Source organism: Psammomys obesus, unplaced genomic scaffold, assembly GCF_907164565.1.
Source record: "Psammomys obesus unplaced genomic scaffold, mPsaObe1.curated_primary_1811, whole genome shotgun sequence".
NCBI lineage: Eukaryota > Metazoa > Chordata > Mammalia > Rodentia > Muridae > Psammomys > Psammomys obesus.
Genome location: NW_026596051.1, coordinates 14,344,776 through 14,366,247, shown reverse-complemented (window position 1 = coordinate 14,366,247; position 21,472 = coordinate 14,344,776). Strand labels below are relative to the sequence as shown.

The window sequence follows — 21,472 nt, the reverse complement described above, 5'->3', positions numbered from 1 at the left end:
AGAAAGAAAGAAAGAAAGAAAGAAAGAAAGAAAGAAAGAAAGAAAGAAAGAAAAAGAAAAGCTAGAATGGAGCGCCTCAGGCAATACCCCTCTCATCCAATGAAGCATCTGAAAATCACTAGCTATATGGAGAGAAAAAAAACAACAACAGGAAATGTGGTAGACATTTAAGAGAAAAATCAGTCAACAGAAACAGATCCATAGCATTTAGGTGTAAGCAGGAGACTATGTATTTAAACTATCCGTGACAGGGCTGAGAGATGGCTCACTGGTTAAGAGCACTTGTTGCTCTGGCAGAGGACCCAGGTTCAGCTCCCCAAACCCACATGGTAGGTCTCAACCATCTGTAACTCCGGTTCCAGGGGATCCGATACCTTCTGCAGGCAGCAGCCATGCATGAAGTACACAGACAGACATACAGGCAAAGCTCTCATACACATAAAAAGAAATCTTAAAAAATGAATGCCTGTAACCGCTATTCTAGACCATTGAACGATCCAGCAAACCCGCGCAGGTCTGAGAGGACCCGTGGAAACCACAGTGGGAGGAAAGAGCCGACTCCTGCGATCTGCCTTGTCTCCCATGTATGCCCCACCATCAACACACAAAACAATAGTAAATAAAGTGAAAAACTTTTGAAAATTTTTAAAGATTAAAAAAAATTTTTTGTTTGTTTGTTTGTTTTCGAGACAGGGTTTCTCTGGGTAGCCTTGGCTGTCATGGACTCACTTTGTAGACCAGGCTGGCCTCGAACTCACAGAGATCTGCCTGCCTCTGCCTCCCTGAGTGCTGGGATTACAGGCGTATGCCACAGCGCCTGGCTTAAATTTTTTTTTTAAAGACTATGTGCCCATGAGTGGAGATGACACTAGAGGCCGGAAGAGGGTGTGGGATTTAAGCTGCAGGCAGTTGTGAGCCGTCTGACATGGGTGCTGGGAACCAAATCAACGGTCTGGATATGCTATGTGACAAGATGGAGAACATTAGGGGACATTGTTTTTAAAAATCAAATGGAAATCTTGAAAATAAAATTTCATTAGCCATGGGGCCAGTGAGGTGGCTCAGCAGGTAAGAGCACTCGCCATTGACCATGAGGGCCTGAGCTCAGCCTCTGAACGCACACGATGAAGGGGAGGATCAACCACTTCAAGTTGTCCTCTGGTCTCCACGTGTGCCACAGCATGTGTGTGTGTGTGTGCACACACAAAATAAACCAACTGTGATAAAAAAGTAAAAATTCCATTAGATAAAACGAATGGAAGATTGTACAAAAAAGCTTTTAAGAAAAGCCAATTTAAACTGAAGCCGAGAAGGAGGTGGGGAGGACGCTTTGGAAACCTGGGCTGGGGAATCTGTTTGACAGGGTCACACTCCCTAAGGATGAGGTACAGGGCTCCAGGCCAGCATGTAACTGCAGTTCCAGGTAGAGAAGACAGTGGGCAAAGAACATTTCCCATTGACCCACTGTCTTTCTTCAAAATTGATTTCAAAACAAACAAAATGTAGCTCTAGGATCCAAGTGTGGGACAGAACTTGGAAGTGGCCATCCTAATACCTTAAAGGGGGGGGGGGGGGGGGGGGAATTTTTTTTTTTTTTATCTTTTTTTTTTTTTTTTTTTTTTTTTTGAGACAAGGCCTCATTGTATAACCCAGGCTCTCTGCTTCCTAAGAGCTGGGATTACAGGTGTGAACCTCCGCACCTGGCAGGAACTTCCGTAATGTCTGTCAGAAAGGTGAGCACACAGGCAAACTGCCCCTGGCCCTGGAGAGAAAGCAAGGAAATAGCAAGGCTCATCTCTTGTGCAGCAATCTCTGCACAAGAGCAGAGACCCACAGGAACCAGAGCTGGGGTCCTAACTGTGCCAGAGACCCACAGGAACCAGAGCTGGGGTCCTAACTGTGCCAGAGACCCACAGGAACCAGAGCTGGGGAACCCAACTGTGCCAGAGACCCACAGGAACCAGAGCTGAGGAACCTGATTGTACCAGAGACCCACAGGAACCAGAGCTGAGGGACCTGATTGTACCAGAGACCCACAGGAACCAGAGCTGGGGAACCCAACTGTGCCAGAGACCCACCGGAATCAGAGCTGGGGTCCTAACAGTGCCAGAGACCCACAGGAACCAGAGCTGAGGTCCTAACTGTGCCAGAGAAGCCTCCGGCTCAGTGGGTCCCAATCACAGTACTTTGTGAGTTTCATGTTAAAGACTTCTACCCAAACCTTCCTAGTGAACACCTGAGAACGGAAGGGAGAAAAGGAACCATTTTGAAATATGACAGAACATTCTGTTGTTGTGGAGGCCAAGGCAGAAGGACTGCCAGAAACTGGAGGCCAGTTTGAGTGAGTACTAGGCTAGCCAGGCCTATATAGAAAATCTTTGTCTCAAAAAACAAACCAAACTTGGATGGGCAGCAGTGGCCCACGCCTTTAATTCTCAGGAGCACTCAGGAGGCAGAGGCTGGCAGATCTCTGAGTTTAAGGTCAGCCTGGTCTATGGGGAGAGTTCCAGGGCAGACAGGGCTACACAGGGCTCTCCCTGTCAAGATCCACCTCCACCAAACAAACAAAAATAAATAAATAAATAAATTGATAATAACCTTTCAAAACAGAAAGTTCTGGGTGCAGATAAAGTTGCTATTGAATTCTATTAAGAGATTAAAGAGGAGGGCGCTGGAGAGATGGCTCAGAGGTTAAGAACACTGCTCTTCCTTGAACTCATTGGCACAGGAGACAACTTCCTGAAGAGAACTCGAACAGCACAGGCTCTAAGATCAACAATCAATAAATGGGACCTCATGAAACTGAAAAGCTTCTGTAAAGCAAAGGACACTGTCATCAGAACAAAATGACAGCCTACAGACTGGGAAAGGATCTTCACTAACCCTCTATCTGACAGAGGACTGATATCCAGAATATATATATAAGAACTCAAGAAGTTAAACACCAATAAACCAAGTAGTCCAATTAAAAAATGGGGTACAGAGATAAACAGAGAATTCTCTGTAGAGGAATATAGAATGGCAGAGAAACACTTAAAGAAATGTTGAACGTCCTTAGTCATCAGGGAGATGCAAATCAAAACCACCCTGAGATTTCACTTTACACCCATTAGAATGGCTAAGATCAAAAGCTCAAGAGACAACACATGCTGGAGAGGATGTGGAGAAAGGGGAACCCTCCTCCAGTGCTGGTGGGAATAAACTTGTACAACCACTTTGGAAATCAATCTGGTGCTTTCGCAGACAATTAGGAATAGTGCTACCTCAAGATCCAGCTATACCAACTCCTAGGCATATATCCAAAATATGCTCAAGTATACAACAAGGACATTTGCTCAACCATGTTCATAGCAGCTTTATTCGTAATAGCCAGAATCTAGAAACAACCCAGATGTCCCTCAATTGAGAAATGGGTATAGAAATTGTGGTACGTTTACACAATGGGATACTACCCAGCAATTAAAAACAGGGAAATCATGAAATCTGCAGGCAAATGGTAGGAACTAGAAAATATCATCCTGAGTGAGGTATCCCAGAAGCAGAAAGACACACATGGTATATACTCACTTATAAGTGAATATTCGACATAAAATATAAGATAAACATACTAAAATCTGTACACCTACAGAAGCTAAGCAAGAAGGAGGACCCTGGGTAAGACGTTCAATCCTCATTCAGAAAGGCAAATGGGATAGATATCAGAAGAGGGAGAAAACAGGGAACAGGAAAGGAGCCTACCACAGAGGGCCTCTGAAAGACTCTACTCAGCAGGGTATTGAAGCAAATGCTGAGACTTTGGGCAGAGTGCAGGGAATCTTATGAAAGAAGGAGGAGACACAAAAACCTTGAGTGGACAGGAGCTCCAGAAGGAGAGCAACAGAACCAAAAAATCTGGGCCCAGGGGTCTTTTCTGAGACTGATACTCCAACCAAGGACCATTCATGGAGATAGCCTAGAACCCCTGCACAGATGTAGCTCATGGCAGCTCAGTCTCTAGAATGTGAACAGGGACTGTGTTTGACATGCACTCAGTGGCTGGCTCTTTGATCACCTCCCCCTGAGGGGGAACAGCCTTACCAGACCACAGAGGAAGACAATACAACCAGTCTTGATGAGACCTGATAGGCTAGGGTCAGAGGGAAGGGGAGGAGGACCTCCCCTATCAGTGGACTGGGGAGCTACATTTGGGATACAAAGTGAATAAATTGTAATAATAATAATAATAATAATAATAATAATAATAATAATAATAATAATAATAATAATAATAATAAAAACACTGCTCTTCCCAGAGGTCCCGAGTTCAATTCCCAGCAACAACATGGTGCTCCCAGCCATCTATAATGAGATCTGGTGCCCTCTTCTGTCCTGCAAGCAGAATACTGTATACATAATAAATAAAATAAATCTAAAAAAACAAACAAGAGCTTAAGGAGGAGTATCAGAACTTCCCTGGCTCCTTTCGGAAGCATAGAGAGTGCTTCCTAACCCATGTTTTGGAGTGTTGGGGTCACCAAGCACTCAAGCATGCTGCGCTTATGCTCTGCCACTGTGCTGCAGCCCAGGTCCCCAACACTTTATGAGACCACAGAGATCTGCCTGCCTCTGCCTCTGGGTACTGGGGTCAAAGACAAAAGACATTTGGGTGGATTTCTGTGAGCGGGGAGCCAGCAGGGACTACAGAGCAAGTTCCAGATATCCAAGGCTACACAGAGAGACCCTATCTCAAAAAAAATAAATTAATTAAAGAATAAAAGAAAGGAAAGAAAAAGAAGGCAAGAATGCCCCTCTCTTACCATTGCCTTTCAACACAGTACTTACTGGAAGTGCTAGCGAATGCATTAAAAGAAGAGGAAATACAAACTATATGGATTTGCCAAATAATTATTTTTGTGCATGATTTGATTCATCTATGTAGAAAATCTGAACTAACTAATAAAAATGTTCCCAGAACTAATCTGTTATTACCTCAATGATACATGTTAATACACAGAAGATTGTGCATGCTAGCAGTGAACAACTGGAATTTGAAATTTATTTATTTATTTATCATCATCATCATCATCATCATCATCATCATCATCATCATCATCATCACCATCATCAACATTGCCCAGAGTGGTGGCACATGCCTTTAATCTCAGCACTTGGGAGGCAGAGGCAGTAGTATCTCTGTTAGTTAAGGACTAGCCTGGCCTTCATAGCAAGTTCCCAACATCCAGGGCTACACAGAAAGACTGTCTCAAACAGCAGCAACAATAACAACAAAAACACAAAGAGAAGAAAAATGGTCAGAAGACATAAACAGCACAATCACAACGAAAGGCAAAGGCACTCGTGAACACATGAAAGGCTGGCCCTGGTCAGTATTGCCCGGGACCTGGCAATTAAAATGGCAGTGAGATCAAACACAGCAAACGCCCAGGCTAGCTCGTGGAGACAGACCCGTAATCCCTGCACTCAGGAGGCTGAGGCAGGAGACTCTCTCGAGCTTGAGGACAGCCTGGACCAAACCAAAACAATAACAAAACACCTTCCCAATGAAATAGTACTGCACACCTAGCAGAACGGCCAAAATACCTAATGACAAACGACAAGTGGAGGTGAGGATGTGGGGAAGATGCAACTCTCATTCGCTGCTGTGAGGACTTGGTGTGGTTTGAGGGAGAATGGTCCCCATAGGGTCATGCATTTGAATGCTAGGTCACTAGTTAGTGGAAGTGTTTGGGAAGGACTGGGAGGTGTGGCCTTTTGGGAGTAGGCGTGGTCTTGCTGGAGGATGTGTCACTGGGGTGGGCTCTGACGTTTCAAGAGCCCACACCAGGCCGGCTCTCTTTCTGCCCACTGCCTGGATCAGGGTGGAAAACTCTCGGCTACTGCTCCAGCACCATGCCTGCCTGCTGCTGTGTTCCCTGCGTGATGATAATGGAGTAACTCTCTAAAACTGTGAGGAAGTTCTCAGTTAAATGCTTTCTCTTTTAAGTGGTCTTGGCCATGATGTCATAGCAGTAGAACTAAGACAGAAGGTACTATGGAACAGCTACTTTGCAGGACACTTTGGCAGCTTTTCTGATGTTTTCAGCAGGGTCCTGTGTATCCCGTGCTGACCTCAGGATCACTATGATGCTGAGAATGATCTTGAACTTCTGATCCTCCTGTCTCCATCTCCTGAGTGCAGGGATTGTGGATTCACACTGCCGTGCCTAATTTATGTGTCCCTGTCACTCGTCACTGCTGCCTGTAAAGGTTGAAGAGACTTCCACCAAAATTTCCCATGTACATTGTTACTATGTCTATTTACAGATGATCAGGAGAAATGATGAATAAAACTAACACTTCAAAGATTCAGGACTCTTAGTGAGAATCTTAGTGAACCCAAAGAAGGTTAGACACAGAGAATATCACATCCAGCCATATCACAGCCATGTCTATTGAAAACTAAGGCTAAGGAGAAAATCTTAAAAACCAAAGGGTAACACACACACACACACACACACACACACACACACACACACACACACAGAGAGAGAGAGAGAGAGAGAGAGAGAGAGAATCAATTTAAATTTATTTCTCATGAGAAACTATGTACTATGTAAGCAAGAAGGTCATAGAGCAAAGCCTTAAAATTGCCAACATATAATCTTATAACCAGCAAAATATCTTTTAGAGAGCTGGAGAGATTAAGAACACCGTCTGCTCTTCCAGAGGTCCTGAGTAGAATTCCCAGCACCCACATGGTGGCTCACAACCATCTGTACCTTCTAATGCTCTTTTCTGACATACAGGTGTACATGCAGATAGAGCACTCATATATATAAAATAAATAAAATCTTTTAAAAATATATATCTTTTTAAGTCCAGTGGTGCACACCTTTAATCCCAGCACTCAGGAGGGAGAGGCAGGCAGATTTCCGTGAATTCAAGCCAGCCTGGTCTACAGAGAGAGAGAGAGTTCCAGGACAGCTGGAGATACACAGAGAAACCCTGTCTCAAAAAACAAACAAACAAACAAACAAACAAACAAAACCCCTTTTAAAAACTAAGCTATAATAAAGAGTATCTTAGCTGGGCATAGTGGTGCATACTTTTAATGCCAGCACTTGAGAGGAAGAGACAGGCAGATCTCTGTGAGTTCAAGGCCAACCTGGTCTATATAGTGGAGATCCTGTAAAGTATCATACTATTGATTGTTTTTTTAATTCTTATTTTATGGTAATGTTTTGCTTGCATGTATGAACGTGCACCGTGTGCCTGCAGTGCCCGTGGAGACAGAAGGCGGCACTGGCTTCCCTAGAGCTGGAGTTGCAGACGGTTGTAAGCCACCACGTGGTGCTGGGAACCGTGTCCAAATCCTCTGCAAGAACAGCAAGTGCTCTTAATCGCTGAGCCATCTCCCCAGCCCCAGTATTTGTTTGTTTGCTTGTTTGTTTTTAATACAGAGGCTATAGGCTATGCTGGCCTGGAACTTACTACATAGCTCCAGCTGGTCTCAAACTCTTGAACCTTTTGCCTCAGCCTCCCATGTGTTGGGAATGTAGCTAGCTATATGCCAGCCCACCCAGCTTGCTTAATGGCCATCCATTGCAATGCTGTGGATTGAACTCAGAGCCTCACAAAACAAGAGTTCTAACACTGAGCAACACACCATCCCCTAAAAATAGTTTAGATAGGCTATGTGAGAGACTTGTACTATGAGAAAAGCTGAAGGGTTCTCTTTAGGCTAAAAAAAAAAAAATACTATCAGATATTATATTGGTTAGTCTTTCTTGTCAACGTGACACAAACTAGAAGCACCTGGAAAGCACGCTCAGTTGAGGAACTGCCTCCATCAGCCTGGCCTGTGGCCTATCTCGGGGTTCACTCTGATTGCTGACTGATAAAGCAGGGTCCAGCCCTTGGTGGGCAGTGCCTCCCCTAAGCAGGAAGCTGGCTTGAGCATTTTAAGAAAACCAAGCCAGTAACTCATATTCCTCCATGGTCTCTGCTTTCGTTCCTGCCTCAAGCTCATACCCTGGCTTGCCTTAATGATGGACTATTATAACCTGTAAGCCCAACACACCTTTCCTTCCCCAAGCTGTCTTCTGTTGGGATGTTTATCAATCGCGGCAACAGAACTCTAACCAGGACAGACAGAAATCTGAATCTATAGAAAAGTACAATATTAGAAATGAGACACACGTGAGTAAGTTTAAAGGACCACAGTTATCCCTCTGTATTCATGTGGAATTCACTTTTCTGTGGGTACCAAAAGCCAAAAGTTCAAATCCCTCAATAAAAGGCTTAGTCTTGTGTTTAACCCGTAGGTGTATAGAGAAGAGTTCATCTGACTCTAGATCCTTCAATACTGATGAAAATGCTCTGTAATAGCTGCTACCATACAACTCAACAACTAACAGTAAGAACCTGTCCTGAGCTGGCTGCGGTGGTGCACGCCTATGATCCCAGCACTCAGGAGGCAGAGGCAGGCGGATCTCTGTGAGTTCAAGGCCAGCCTGGTTTATTTAGAGAGTTCCAGGACAGCCAGGGCTACACAGAGAAACCCTGTCTCAAAAAACAAACCAAAAGAACTAGGGCCTGATGGCACAGGTGGGCAATCCCTGTTACTTGGGGTGTTGAAGCAGGAAGATCACAAGCTCGTGAGTCTGAGCAATTTAGTTAGATCCTGTCTCAAAAGGGGGGGGGAGGGGCTGGAGAGACAGCTCAGTGGTTCAGAGCACTGGACTGGAGAACTGGCTGCTCATGTACCCATGTTGGGTGGCTCACAACTGACGTGTGGCCTTCTCTTCTGGCCTCCAAGGGTAGACTACCCCCGCTCCCCTACACACACATACACATATGCACACACAAAATTAAATCTTAATAAAAAGATGGCTAGGGATGTAGCTCAGTGATCAGAGTCCTTGTCTGAGCATGTACAAAGCTCTGGATTTGATCCCCAGTAACCAGGAAAAAAAAAAATCATTTAAAAAAAATCAGTACATGGCCAATATGGTGTGGGATTTTTTTTTTTTTGGTAATATTTTCAAATCATAGTTTTACAAACTACAGCTGCAGAATATGTAGTGTTTAAATTTGTATCTTATTTTTTTAAAGCCAACTGACTTTAAAGTAGTGATGATGATGACAATGATGGCCTGGGATGAGGATTCATGATAGATCACTTGCTAATGCCTGCTTCTAATACCCTGGGTTCAATTCTCAGCATCCTCTAAAAGTGTTGAGGGGCTTATGACGTATGAAGGAGTGGAGTGCAGAGCACAAGAAGAGGATGAAAATGGAACAACACGCAGCGGAACTCATCTACGTGAGCACTGACGTACACTCACAGTTGACACAGTACACGAAGCATTATGTTAATTCCTGTAAAACGTGAGAAGGGGAGGACAACGCTGTCCTTAGCAACTGTGAAAAAAAATCAACACAAATAGGGATTGCTGAAAGACTATTCCTGGCTACAGTGGATCCCAAGCTATTCTCTCCTGAAGAAGGCAAGTGAGCAGGCTCAGAAGAAGGGCGGTGACTAAAAGAAGTAAAAGGCGGCAAGAAAAGGAACTGAAAAAGATGGGAGAAGCAGACGCCAACTGCAGATGGTGAACTTGGAAGCCCATTGATAATTATGCAGGTAAATGAAAATATCGATGAACTAAATGGCAGACTGTCTGAAAAAATGCAAAGCTCATGCTGTTTACAAGGGAGGCACTTTAAATACACTGGCACCGGCATACACAGATGGCAAGCATTACAGCATTGGCGTGCTTACTTTAATAGCAAACAAGGCAGAATTCAAGATGCATATTCTAGAGATATAAATATTGATTCCACAAAAGCAAAGCCTAAACACATATCTGCTTAATAACAAAGATTCAAAACACACAAAGCAAAAATTGGCTACAGTAGAGAGAGAAAAGGACATATCTACATTCAGAGATGGAGAATGAAAATGAGAAGTACAGAGCCAAAGAGACAGGAACAGGGGCTGCAGAGATGGCTCAGGGGTTAAGAACACTCACTGGCTGCTCTTCCAGAGGACCAGGGTTCAATTTCCAGCACCCACATGGCAGCTCACAGCTGCCTGTAACTCTAGTTCCAGAGGATCCGACACCCCCACGTAAATAAATATGTAAGCAAACAATAATTTTTATAAAATAAATAAAGATTAAATTTTTAAAAAGGGAGAGTTAGGAAGAAATGAATACAGAGCCACAGAAAGACAGACTACAAAATCTAGATGATGGGTCCCGGCAACTGACAGAGGGGGCTGTCCTGAATTACACAGGAGGATGGGGTGTCCAGGTTCAAGGAGCTTGGGCTGACGGGGTCCCGGAGGGGTGGGCATAGAGGAGATTGCGTCACTTACCGGCAACCCCATAAGACCTTGGGGACCAGGTTCTCCAGGCAGTCCCTGTATCAGCGGGGTGAGAGAAGTAAGTTAGCTGGTGAGAGCTGTCATCTAGGGACCCTGGACGCCCCAGAATCCCCCCCATCATCTGAGTACTCACTCTCTCACCCTTCTCTCCTGGGTGGCCGGAGGTTCCTTTGGGTCCAGAAGGGCCTGGGGTTCCCTGCACAAAAAGAGAAGGCCTCAGCCTTGTGCTGAAGTAGGTAGGACAGGGTAGACAAGGGGTGGGGAGCCAGGAACTGGGAGGGAGCCCCAGCTTGGCCCAGGCCTCCCCATATGCCCAGCACACAGCAGGCAGGTCAGACTGTTAAAGAGTTCTGGAGCGAGACATCCCCACCCCCTGTGCTGGCTGCAGCCCGAAGAATCGCCTTTTCTCGGCCTCAAGGGAGAATAACACTTGTTGGGTGAATTAGGATTTATGGAAAGCACTTAGCAAGTCAAAGCACTTACTGAACGGATGGGTGAACAGGCGGGTGAATGGAGTTACGCACGGGTGGAAGAACATGGATAATGACTTACCATGTGTCCAGGACTCCCAGGGGCACCCGTGGGGCCAGGCAGTCCAGGAGGACCTGAATAAAACAGGATGTCTTCAGGAACAGAGGACCACAAGGCTAAGACAGTCCCCATTGATACCAGCAGCCCAATGCCATTGCTTCTTAACAACTCCTTCCCTTCTCCAGGCCTGGACCCAACTTACCCATGGGCCCCGGGGGGCCTGGAGGGCCTGGGGGCCCAGTGGGTCCTTGGGGCCAGTGGCTGCCGGTCTCAGTGAAGGTATTAGACAGTAATGGATCCCCTGGGAGAGAAAAGATAGTTGAGTGTGTGGAACTGGGGGAGTGGGCAGTCAGTCATCGCCTGCCACACGGGCTCTGACTGCCCTACAACACATACAAGGCCATGAGAACCTGTTGCCAGGTAGAGAGGAAGGGAGACCTGTGTTCTAATTCTACCACGGTCTAGCCAGTGACATCCAGAATGGCTCTCTCCTTTGCTGACCCTGTTACTGTTTAGCTGCTTGAGTGAGAATAATTGTGAAAGCTGCCTTTTACCAACTGTCTACCTTGTTTCAGGCTGCTACGCACTGAGGATCACAGAGCCCGAGAGGCTGGCACTGTTGCCGTCTGCAACAGTTCTCTGAGGCCTGGATGGCAGCCAGCTCTGAGGCCAGGTGATTCTGAGCACATGGGTCCAAAGCCTCTCCCCATCTCCCCAGTGTGTGGGCTTGGCACATGACCTTCCTCTCTAACCTCAGTGCCCCTTCTCTGTGACAGAGAATGGCAGCACCTGCTGAGCAACTGGGTGACGACTGTGCAAGCAGCACACAGAGGGCACCTGACAGACGGCAACAGGGACCAGGGTAATGACTACCCTGGCTTCAGTCACCCCACCTTAAACCACTGGGACCCCAGGGGGACTTACCATGCAGGGAGATCTGAGCATGGGGTGGCCCAACAGGGGCTGGCAGCCCTGGGGGCCCAGGAGGCCCTGGAGGGCCCGGAGGGCCCATCTTTCCAGGGACGCCCGCTGCTCCGGTCTGGCCAGGGCGTCCTGGGGGGCCCTGTGGACCTGCAGTGAGAACAGGGATTGGGTGTGGGAAGGCCAGGACAAGGAAGTCTGGAGCAGTGGGGACAAAGGCTCTGAGGTGCACAGGCCTGTCCTCTTGCCCAGTGTCACAGGGAAGAACCCAGCCAAGCCCTTCTAGCTTCCTTCTGTGGGGCCCCAGAGCCCCCGCTGTGCTCCACAGAACCTGAGGCAAGAGGGGTTAGGCATTGATGTTTCTTGCCCCATCCTAGAGGCAAAAGACTGGGTTTGCTTCACCCAGTGTACCCACCCAGCTCACGGTCTGCTGAGAGAAGAGCATGAGCTAAGTGGACCAAGACGGTTTCACAGCTCAGGCATGAGCAGGCACCACTGGGGGGCTGCTGAGCAGAGGAGAGTGGAATGGGCCTGTCCACCTTGACTATGCCAGTGTCGGGAAAGGCATCCGCTGAGTCCCCAGGCGAGAGGGATGCCCACAGGACCTGGAGAGAGCCAGCTGGTGGGGGGCATGCCTTTTATCCTACCACTTGGGAAGCCGAGGAAGGTGGACCTCTGTGAGTTCAAAGTCAGCCTGCTCTACACAGCAAGCTCCAGGACAGCCAAGGTTACATAGCGAAACCCCGGCTCAAACAAACATACAACGCAAAACAAACAAACAAAAGAAGAAGGTTGGGAGGCAGGCCTGGGGGTACTTACCTGGTGGGCCTCTCATCCTTACTGGGCCCCGGCTGCCAGTGTCGCCCTTAGGGCCAGTGGGCCCATGCAGCTCCCAAGGATCAACTCTGTCTGCAGATAAAGACCATGGACTTGACCTCTATGGGTTGCATTTGACCCCCACCCTGGCCTGGCCCCTCAGCTCCTACTATCTTGAGGTAGCTGTGCACCCCTCACACTCCCACTAGCTCCTAGCAAACCTTGGGTCCAGGGGTGAGGCGGGGGTAGCATCCCTGCTAAGTCCCCTCCCTGAAATGGAACCCACTCACTTCCGCTTCCCAGACCCCAGTGCTGGGGAGTCCCAGGTGCCTCCAGTCACACCCCCTGGAGAGCTGGGAAGACCCAGCCCTGCCCTGAGGAGTCATACGGGGCATTTCTTCTACCTGAAACATCCCAAGGGGGTAGACGCCCCGCCCTGCCCCTTACCCCGAGGGCCTCCGTCTCCAGGGCTGCCCTGGGCACCTGGGGAACCCCAGAGCAGGGCAGAGTCCTCAGGGGCAGCTGGGATTGAGGACACGCTCAGCACAGCCACCTGTGGAGGAAGAGGAAGAGAGAGATGGGGCGGGTGCCAGGAACTCACTAAGGACAGTCCAGCCAGGAGGCGGTGGTCTTGGGGGGCCCAGCGGTTGAGTGGAGCCCAGAATGTCATCAGAAGCGCCTGGTCTTCAAGACAGACAATTCATAGTGAGCGCCGTGGAACAGTCACTCTGAACCCCCGCTGACACCCAGCTGAGCTCCGCGACTATGGGCAGCACAGCAGCGGTGCTCCTGTCAGGGGGCTGGGAGGAGCTGGGTGTGAGTCTGTGAGCGTGTGCGAATATGTGTGTGCGTGGATGTGTTGAGTGAGTGTGTATGGGTGTCGTATGCGAGCATGTGTGAGTGTGTATGTATGAGTGTGTGTGTATGTCTGTGTATGTGAGCGTGTGTGCAGAAGATTGAGCCAAGTGCTACACCACTGAGATTTTTCAGGGAAAACTGGGAGGGTCTGACACTCCACACCCACACAGGGCCCAGGATGAAGAAGATTCTGGAAGTACCCCGAGCTCCCGGCCAACCGTCAGGAAAAGGAAAGATGGCCCCTGACAACGGTCCGTGCCCGCAGCAGAGGGCCTGTAATTATGTGACCGCTCCTTCTGGGAGCTGGCTCGCAGCGCTCCCCGTGACAGTTAACACTTTACTGAACTTCCTCATGTCCCATCAGGACACGTTCCCAGAGGGAATAACAGAGCAGAGACATAGTCTGTACCCGTGCATGCTCAGAAAGCCTAGAAGAAAGATGTCTTAGGGCCAGTGAGCCGGTCCAGCCAGCCAAAGCTCCTACAGCCCAGACTAACGAGCCGAGTTCAATTCCAGGGACCCACACAGTAAAAGAGAAGAACACCCCAAATTGTCCTTTGGCCTCCGCAGTGTGGCACTCACATGCCACTGAACACAAATAAGCACAATTTTTTAAAATGGTAACCAGGAGGTTGTGGTGCATGCCTTTAACCCCAGCACTCAGGGAGGCAGGGGCAGGCAGATCTCTGGGTGTTCAAGGCCAGCCTGGTCTACAAAGTGAGTGCAGGACAGCCAAGGCTACACAGAAAAACCCTGTCTCAAAAAACCAAACAAAAAAACAAAAACAAACAAACAAACAAACAAAAAAAACCCAACAAAAAACGGTGAATATTGAGTTGGAGACCAGACTGGTCTATGGTCTATATAGAGTTTCAGGCCAACCTGGGCTACACAGTGAGACCCTGCCTTAAAAACTGACAGTTTTCTCTCTGGGGCACAGTTAATCTCTGTAAATAGTTTTCTGGATTTCTGAGGTTTTTCTGATTCTAAATTCAGAATCTTGTTTATTGTCTTATTTTGCAACTTTAAAAACCTTTTGTTGTTGTTTTAGTTTTGGTTTTTTATTCCCCCCCCCCCCCCAAGACAGGGTTTCTCAGTGTAGCCTTGACTGTCCTGGACTCACTTTGTAGACCAGGCTGGCCTTGAACTCACAGAGATCCACCTGCCTCTGCCTCCCCGAGTGCTGGGATTACAGGCATGAGCCTGGCTGACTCTTTAAAACCTTATCTTGATATAACTTGAGATGTGTAATGGGCATTTTCATTTTCACACTGGAAGATGGTATGGAGGGGCAGGATAAAGGGTAAAGGTCAGAGGCAGGCAGGGTCTGGAATGTGTCTTGGCTTCTCTGGCTGAGACTGAGCTTCACGGGAGGGGGCCTCCCAGCCTCCTGGATGGGCGGTGTGCCAGGCTGTAGGGCTATGCCCCAGTTTCATGGGGAAGGCATGAGGAGCTGATGGACGCTGGCCTATGCCTGCTGCAAAACAGTCTGCCCAACCCAGGAGTTGCCCTGAAGGTGGAAGCTCAGAGGGTGGGGTGGGTGTGGGGGCACAGAAGGAGTAGGGGAGGCCAGCATCTCTGAGGCCCAGGGCAAGAGGGGGTTCTCACCCACCTTGGACTCCAGCACCTTCAGTCTCTCCGTCAGCTCAGACACTTTGCTGCAGTTGAGACAACCTGTGTGGAGGGGGAAGGCTGGGGCTAAGGCCAGGTCTGCTTACAGGCCTCACCCCTGATAATCTGCGGGGGAGTTGCATGGGGCTGAGCTGCAGAGTCACTGCAGGCCAGGCAGACGATACCCCTTCTATTCCAGAGTCCCCAGAGAGGAGCTGTTCTCCAGCATAGGCTCTAGGGCCCTGGTTCTGGCAGTCTAGGGATCCAAATGATCCCATCCTCAGAGTGGCAGGCAGGAAATCCTGTTTCCTACTGGGCAGGGGGTGAAGCCTAGGCCTACCAGCTCTGAGGACCAACAGACCACAGTTTGGATGATGCTAGCCTCCCAGATAACATTTTCTGGCTGTGTCAAAGAGCCACATCCCAGCTTCTCTGGCCATCGCTGTATCCCTGTGTGTCACAGGAGCGGCACACAGGAGGCAGCAGAGTTTGTGACAAGGTGTGAGCACCTCACACAGTAACCTACACAGCTCAGAGGACCCAGGCACCAGCACTGTCCACTCCTGGCTATGGCACCTTGGGCAGGGCAAGACTCCACTTGACCCTCTGTTTCCTACTCTTGAAAGGATGCAACAAGGTCTTCTGGGCCCTGTGGGCAGCTGTGAGGTTTGAAAACATCCAGCTTAGGCCTCAGGCACCTCCGAAAAGCAGAGTTTAGTACAGAAGGGAAACTGAGAGGTTGGACCTGTAACTACAAAAATCCAGCGGTCACAGGTCTCAGTGTGGCTGGCCCAATTCGGACACTCCTCTGGGTATCTCTGCCTTGAGGCTGTCCAGGGGATGAGGTAACGCAGTATTACCCTTGACCCTCAACTTCTGGACCCAACTGGCTTCCAGAGACAACTGCCACACTGCCCTGGGTCCACCTTAGATCTCCTCCACCCAGAGGTCCCCAAGAGCCTGCCCCAGGACCCACCTGAGAAGCCTGTGGGCCGCAGTGACATCCGCCTCATGGTGCTGCCTGACCACGTGGGCTCCAGGAAGCCGGGGGAGCCTGCAATGGAGGGACAGCGAGCTAAGAGGCTGCTGCCTTGAGCTAGCCTTGGCTGGTGTGGCAGCCTTCGTGATGCTGTTACCCCAGTATGGACCTCTGTGTATACACACACACACACACACACACACACACACACTACATATATGTTGGTTTTTCAAGACAGGGTTTCTCTGTGTAGCCTTGTCTGTCCTGGACTCACTTTGTAGACCAGGTTGGCCTAGAACTCACAGAGATCTGCCTGCTTCTGCCTCCCCGAGGGCTGGGATTTCAGGCGTGAGCCACTGCGCCCTGATCTCTGCTCCCCCTTAATGCAGAGAGAGGCACAGGGAGGTGGGACCCAGCAATAAGGAGGCAGAGACAGACAAGGCTGGGGAGAGGGGCTACCATCCGAGAGGACCACACCTAAGGTTAAACACCTCCCCAGTGACCCCAGCTGGCGACAGAGCTAAGAGTTTAGAGTAGCAGACAAGCTCGGGTCCCAGCTCCTCTATTTATTCATCTGTGTGATGGGTCTTCTTTGGACCTGCCTATCCTCTCATCTGTAAAACGGAAGAGCAAGGCCAGGAGAGGGCGCTGTGTGCAGAGGGTCTCCTGTGCACATGCAGGGCTCAGGTCCCCAGTGGACGCTCAGCGATGCTGCCGTGCTGCTCTCGCTTCGCAGCCCACTTGGTCAGGAAGGACTGAAGTGACTTAAATGAAAGCCAGAAGGAGGCCGACTGCCCGTTCCAGGAGCCTACCCACTCTGCACCCAGAACCATCACCCAGCCCGGCTGGGCTGATTTCTTGGGCCGGTTTCCCACACAGCTGGAGGGCCTGGCCAGCCAAGCCAAGGGCAGAGGGCAGAGCTGGAGGGGCGCTGCAGCCAGCAGTGGTAACTGCCCTCCTCAGCCCCCTGCGCCTGCCTTTTAAGGCCATGAAGTGTCATGTTGGGGGGAGACAAGACCCAAATAAGGCACCAGCCTGGCTGCCCGGACAAGGGCTGTGGGCTGAGGCAGGCAACGAGAGGCGCCGGCAATGCGGACCAGACGGGTGTCTCTGGCCAGCCCCCAGGAGGGAGGCTGCCTGGCCCTTCCCAGGGACCCAGCGTGCACACAAATTTTTACTCAGGCTGGGCGACTTCCCTAACAGTCCTAGGAGCCTGCAATTTGCTCAGGTACAGGGGTTACAGGTCCTGTACATCCTATGGGGTACAGGATGGGGGTTTACAGCCCTGGACAGTGGCAATGATGGAGGAGGGGCTGCCTGAGGGGAGATTCCACTGTGAAGCAGGCCTTGTGCTCCAAGGCCCAGCACAACTCTCCAAGAGGCAGCCACTGCAGCTAACTCTCTCTCTCTCTCTCTCTCTCACACACACACACACACACACACACACACTCTCATACACCATTCCTGCACATATGTTTTGTTTTTGCCACTGAGAACTGGGACTATGAAGTTCTAACAGGAGGAAACGGCAGCCTCCTTTGGTGCCCAGGAAACAGCCAAGTGGATGAATGAATCCACTTGAATCCTCCCTGCTTTCCTCCTGGGGAAACTGAGGCAGAGGGATGAAGTAGCTTGCTCATGGCCCTCCCTCCCTCTGAAGTTCTTCATCTCATGACCAAACCCAAGCACAATGGGGGCTCTTTGCTGGTCCACCTGGCAGGAAAGCCCGGTGTCCAGCAGGAGATAAGCCAACTCCCTTCCGCTCTTCACCCTTTCTGTCCCAGATGAGAGCACAAAATGCTACTTTATTATTCTTTGGTGGTGGGGGGAAGGCCCAAAGCAGCACCAGTCTGTCTTTGGCATTTCTTTCTTTTTTGGGGGTGAGGTGGGGTGGGATGGGGTGTTGCACAGAGCCCAGGCTGATGCAGCCCTCCCTGTGTGGCCAAGGGTGACTGTGAATTTCTGATCCTCCTGCCTCCACGTCTCCTATCTCATGCTTACAGATGTGGGCCTCTATGCCTACCTTTCTTTATTTCTTTTAGAGCAGGCTCTCCCTGCGTAGCATAGGCTGGCCTCAGACCTGTAGTCCTCCTGCCTCGGCCTCCTCAGCGTTAGGATGAACAGTGTACACCAGCACCGACAGCATCTTTTCCCTTTTCCCCCCACAGCACTGTGTGTGCACACCCTTGAGGGCGTCTGATTACAGCATTTCCCCAGGTGCCCGCCACTTGTCTGCCCCACCAGGACAAGGACTGTCAAGGGAAGTCCTGGGAACCCCACAGGACTGCAAGCACCTCGAAAAAAACCTTTACTGTGAACACACACATCAAGACTAGCAAAAAGCTAACTTCCGGAAGTACAATAGCAGGCAAAACAGTGCAGGTGGCAGACACCTTGGCTGCCCCGAGGAGGAGCACACAAATGCTCTAACGGCTCTGGGGCTTTATCCCCGAGTTACTGGCCAGTGAACTTCCGGCTGGAAATCATTTTCTAAACAATTGGTTTGGGCTATGTAGCCAAGAGCCATAAACTACTAGAAAAATGGCCAAAGGGGCTGGGGAGATGGCTCGGTAAAGGGCTTGCTGAGCGAGCGTGAGGACCAGTGTTCATCTCTAGCACCCTTGTAGACGCTGGGTGTGGGAGCACACGCCCATAGTCCAGAGCTGGGGAGGAGGAGACAGGAGGCTTCCCGGCAGGCCAGGCTAGCCGAACCAGGGCCAGCGGTGAACCCTGTCTCGAAAGAAAAGCAGAGATAGTGAGGGAGATGAGTGTGCCTGTCCCCACACACATATCCACACGAGTTTCACCCACACCCAACACACATATGTACACATATACACATGGGCACACATGCCTGAACTCACACATGTACATATAAACACATGCCTGGAGCAGCGGTACAAAAGCCATTGTGTATTTCGGTTAGAGGAGAAAGTTTAGTTGGACATGGCAGGGCACACCTGCAGTTCCAGCGCTGAGGCAGGAAGATCAGGAGTCTGAGGCCGGCCTAGTATGCAGAGAGAGACCTTGTCTCAGAAACGTTCAGGTGGAGATGGAGAGATGGCGCTCACTCTTCCCTCAGAGTGCTCCAGTGTGGTTCCCAGCGTCCAGATTGTTTGGCTCACAACCCCATATAATTCCATCTCCACTGGACTGATGCCCTCTTCTCCTGTTTGGATATGCACACACATACGTACACACACAGAAATAGATCATAAAATTTGTTTTTAAAATATTTTTGGGAGCCTGAGAGATGGCTAAGAGCCATCTTGTTTTCCCTGCCACTCCAACACAGGTTTCTCTGTGTAGCCCTTGGCTGTCCTGGAACTTGCTCTGTAGACCAGGCTGGCCTCGAACTCAGAGATTCATCTGCCTCTGCCTCTCCAGTCTGAGAGAGAAGGGTGTGGGCCACCACCGCCTGGTTTAAGAGCTCCTGTCCTTACAGAGGCCCTGGGTTCAGTGCCCAGCACCCACACGGTGGCTCACAACCCCCTGGAACTCCAGCTCCAGATCTGGTGCGCATATGCACATGAGGGCAAAAAGAAAACATCATAAAAATAAGTGAGTCTAAAAGAGAAAAAAGGAAGTGTAGGGCTAGGGTGTGGCTCATTCAGTGGTGGGCTGCTGGTCTAGCACAGGCAAGGCCCTGGCTCCCCATCCTAGCAACAGAGCAGCATAAAAGAAAGGAAAGTTAAGTTTAAGGAAACAATAAAACTCAAAAGAGGGCTAGGAAACAGTGAGCGTACGTTCAGGAGAAACCAGCCAGACCTCCCAGAGCTCTGATAGAGATACTTGTAGAGCCCCGCCTTGCTGGAAGGGCCCTTTAGCGCATGCACACAGTGTGGTATTCGTGCTGTGGGTTGGGAGATGGCCTGCGATGGTTAAGTCCCTCTCATCTCTCCCACTGGCGTCTGGCTGGACACCCCAGATCAGGCTCAGGGTTGAGGCCCTCCCTGCCCTGACAGGAGGGCCCTGAAGGCTGGCCCCAGCACCTCAGATTCCACTAACTCTTGGACAACTTCCCAGGATCTCGGAGGTCCCCAAATGTTTACATGTGTGCACGTCCCTGGCCCCGATTCCTACAGCTACGGTTCCTATGTCAGCTCCTCTAGGAAGCCCTTCAGGTCTCCCACTAGTGCCAAAGCCCCGCTGAAACACTCATCGCTCAGCGGGCTCACCCCAAGGCTGGGGTGCTTTGCGGTTTCTAGCCCTGTGTCCCCCTCCTGAACCAAATGTTCTTCCACATGCCAGGCCACGGAAGAATGCTGAGGCCCAGAGTGGAGGTTTCTGCCCCGTCCACATGGCAGGACAAGGGGCCTGGGTTCTGAGGCTGCCCCAAACTGAGAACGAGGAAGGGAGAAGTTGGGCAAGGGTCTCCGGGCTCCCTCAACCCTGTGACTTTCCCCCCCACCTCTGCCCACCTGGCTGGGTGACCACACGGCCACAGCTTTCCTAGCTGGGTCATGTCTCTTGTGTGAATTTACTCTGCAAATGTAAATATTTGCTGATGACCAGCTGGTGGGTCTAAGCCGGGGCCTGGGGTCAGAGCTGGGACTCTCAGCTCCAAGAAGCCCTCCAGCCTAACCAGGAGGCCTCTGGGAAGGCTTGCCTCGCGACTGGCATGCTCAGGGTGGGCGAGCTTCGTTCAGTTTTCACATGCTCACTTTATGCCAGGCCCGTTCTAGGCACCGGAGCTGAAGGAGTCACGCTGGCACTGGCAGAGTGGAGCCAGCTTGGTCAGCCTTCTCTAGGCACACCAACGTGGCCACAGACAGACGAGATAGCCACCGCCAAAGCCAAAGAGTGCAGGGAGAGAAGGCTAATGCGGACACAGGGTATAGGGTGTGTGTGGTGTGAAGCGAGGTGTTGTGGGAAAGGTAGGTGGGCAGCACCTGGTGGAGTGAAAGGAAGGCAGGGTTGGCCAAGTCTTCCAGGCAGGGATGGGAGTGGATGGGTGGTGGACACGGTGGGATGACACAGGATTTAGCCCTCAGGACTCCGAGCCTATAAAGCAAAGCAGGGCTTGGCCCTGTACCTGGAACCTGGCTGGCACAAGACACACGTGTGTGGGAGAGTGGAGAGGCTGAGGGGCCCTGGAAGGGTGTGGCCACAACCCGCCTCACATCAGCCCTGAGGCTTCGGGGCTGCGGTGTCTAAGCAAATCTTCACGTTCAGTTCCCCAGCATGGAGAGCAAGGTCTTTGGGGGTTCCAGACAGGAGAGAAACACACATGTCAGAAGACGGTGAACCAAGGAGGGGAAGCAGACGCCACACGTCTCTAGGGAAGCCATCGACAGAGGAGGGTGAGCCTAGCTTCTTCAACTTTCCACCTGTCTGAGCATGCGCCCTGGGTTGTCTTCAGCTGTGCTGCTGCAGAGCTCAACCCCCCC

The 21,472-nt window shown here is 50.3% G+C and overlaps 1 protein-coding gene across 3 annotated transcripts in view; it reads right to left on the bottom strand.

The window, feature by feature from the left end:
- Emid1 (EMI domain containing 1) overlaps positions 1-21,472 on the bottom strand; it is a 44,213-nt gene that overhangs the window by 11,696 nt on the left and 11,045 nt on the right. For all 3 annotated transcript variants that reach the window (XM_055623988.1, XM_055623987.1, XM_055623990.1), the window contains exons 4-12: positions 16,080-16,157; positions 15,105-15,166; positions 13,082-13,187; positions 12,638-12,727; positions 11,822-11,968; positions 11,100-11,198; positions 10,919-10,971; positions 10,500-10,562; positions 10,358-10,402 (exon numbers count right to left, since the gene is read on the bottom strand). In XM_055623988.1, the coding sequence (XP_055479963.1) occupies positions 10,358-10,402; positions 10,500-10,562; positions 10,919-10,971; positions 11,100-11,198; positions 11,822-11,968; positions 12,638-12,727; positions 13,082-13,187; positions 15,105-15,166; positions 16,080-16,157 (743 nt within the window). The remainder of the gene's footprint in view (positions 1-10,357; positions 10,403-10,499; positions 10,563-10,918; positions 10,972-11,099; positions 11,199-11,821; positions 11,969-12,637; positions 12,728-13,081; positions 13,188-15,104; positions 15,167-16,079; positions 16,158-21,472) is intronic.